Source organism: Nicotiana tomentosiformis, chromosome 9 (genome assembly GCF_000390325.3).
Source record: "Nicotiana tomentosiformis chromosome 9, ASM39032v3, whole genome shotgun sequence".
In the NCBI taxonomy this organism is placed as follows: Eukaryota; Viridiplantae; Streptophyta; class Magnoliopsida; order Solanales; family Solanaceae; genus Nicotiana; species Nicotiana tomentosiformis.
In genome coordinates this window covers 94,325,291-94,326,114 of record NC_090820.1, presented here as the reverse complement: position 1 = coordinate 94,326,114, position 824 = coordinate 94,325,291, and the positions used below count along the sequence as shown (strand labels likewise).

General features: G+C 41.6%; 1 protein-coding gene across 1 annotated transcript; it reads right to left on the bottom strand.

Moving 5' to 3' along the window:
- Nucleotides 1-304: 304 nt before the first annotated feature.
- LOC138899208 (uncharacterized) lies at nt 305-607 on the bottom strand. The gene has a single exon (XM_070185346.1). It carries the CDS (start codon nt 605-607, stop codon nt 305-307), a length of 303 nt encoding a protein of 100 aa, XP_070041447.1.
- Nucleotides 608-824: the final 217 nt, after the last annotated feature.

Here is an 824-nt window from a genome sequence, read left to right as displayed (position 1 = left end):
GCCTGAAACCTATGCCAAAAGTACCCTTGTTATTGAACGGAGAAATGGGTTATGAAATTCCTTGCAATGATGCCCCCAAGCTTTTTCCTAGCTCATAACCTTGTCTCAGCATAAGTACAGCCACTATCAAAGATATGGCGGAAAGACAAGGATGAAAAATGGGCTTTCCTTCCTCAACATGGTCCACAACAATCATTTTGAAAACCTGATAGACAATAGATTCACACCCTTCCTTGGCCTCAATACACAAGATTAATGGATCTTTATAAATGGATGACTCGTCTTCTCCGTGAACAATAATTTCTTACATGTCATGTTCGAACTTGAGAATCTGATGTAAGGTGGATGGCACAGCTCGAGCCATATGAATCCATGGTCTTCCAAGAAGAAATTTATAAGAAGTTTCCATGTCCACTAATTGAAAGACAATTTCAAAATCAACTGGCCCAATTGTCATGGTGAGGCTGATTTCCCCAATGGTGTCTCTCGCTAAGCCATCAAGAGCTTGAATGCGGACATTGTTGGGTCTGATTATGTCTATATTGATCTTCATGCTTTGCAAGGTAGAGAGAGGGAATGCATCTACGCTCGAGCCTCCATAAACCATGACTCACTTTACATAGTGACCCTCCCATTTGACAATCAGATGCAAAGCCCTATTGTGCCCGGCTCCCTCCTCGGGGAGTTCATCATCAGTAAAAGAGATATTTTTCACCTCAAAAAGGTTGTTAGCCAATTCATTGTGGTCTTCTCTGAGACATGTGCCTCGTTCAGGATCTTGATTAGTACATAGGCATTCTCTTCTGAATGTATGAGCATAGATA

Coding starts and splice junctions, on each gene's coding strand:
- LOC138899208 (XM_070185346.1), bottom strand. CDS start 607: ATGGTTTATGGAGGCTCGAGCGTAGATGCATTCCCTCTCTCTACCTTG.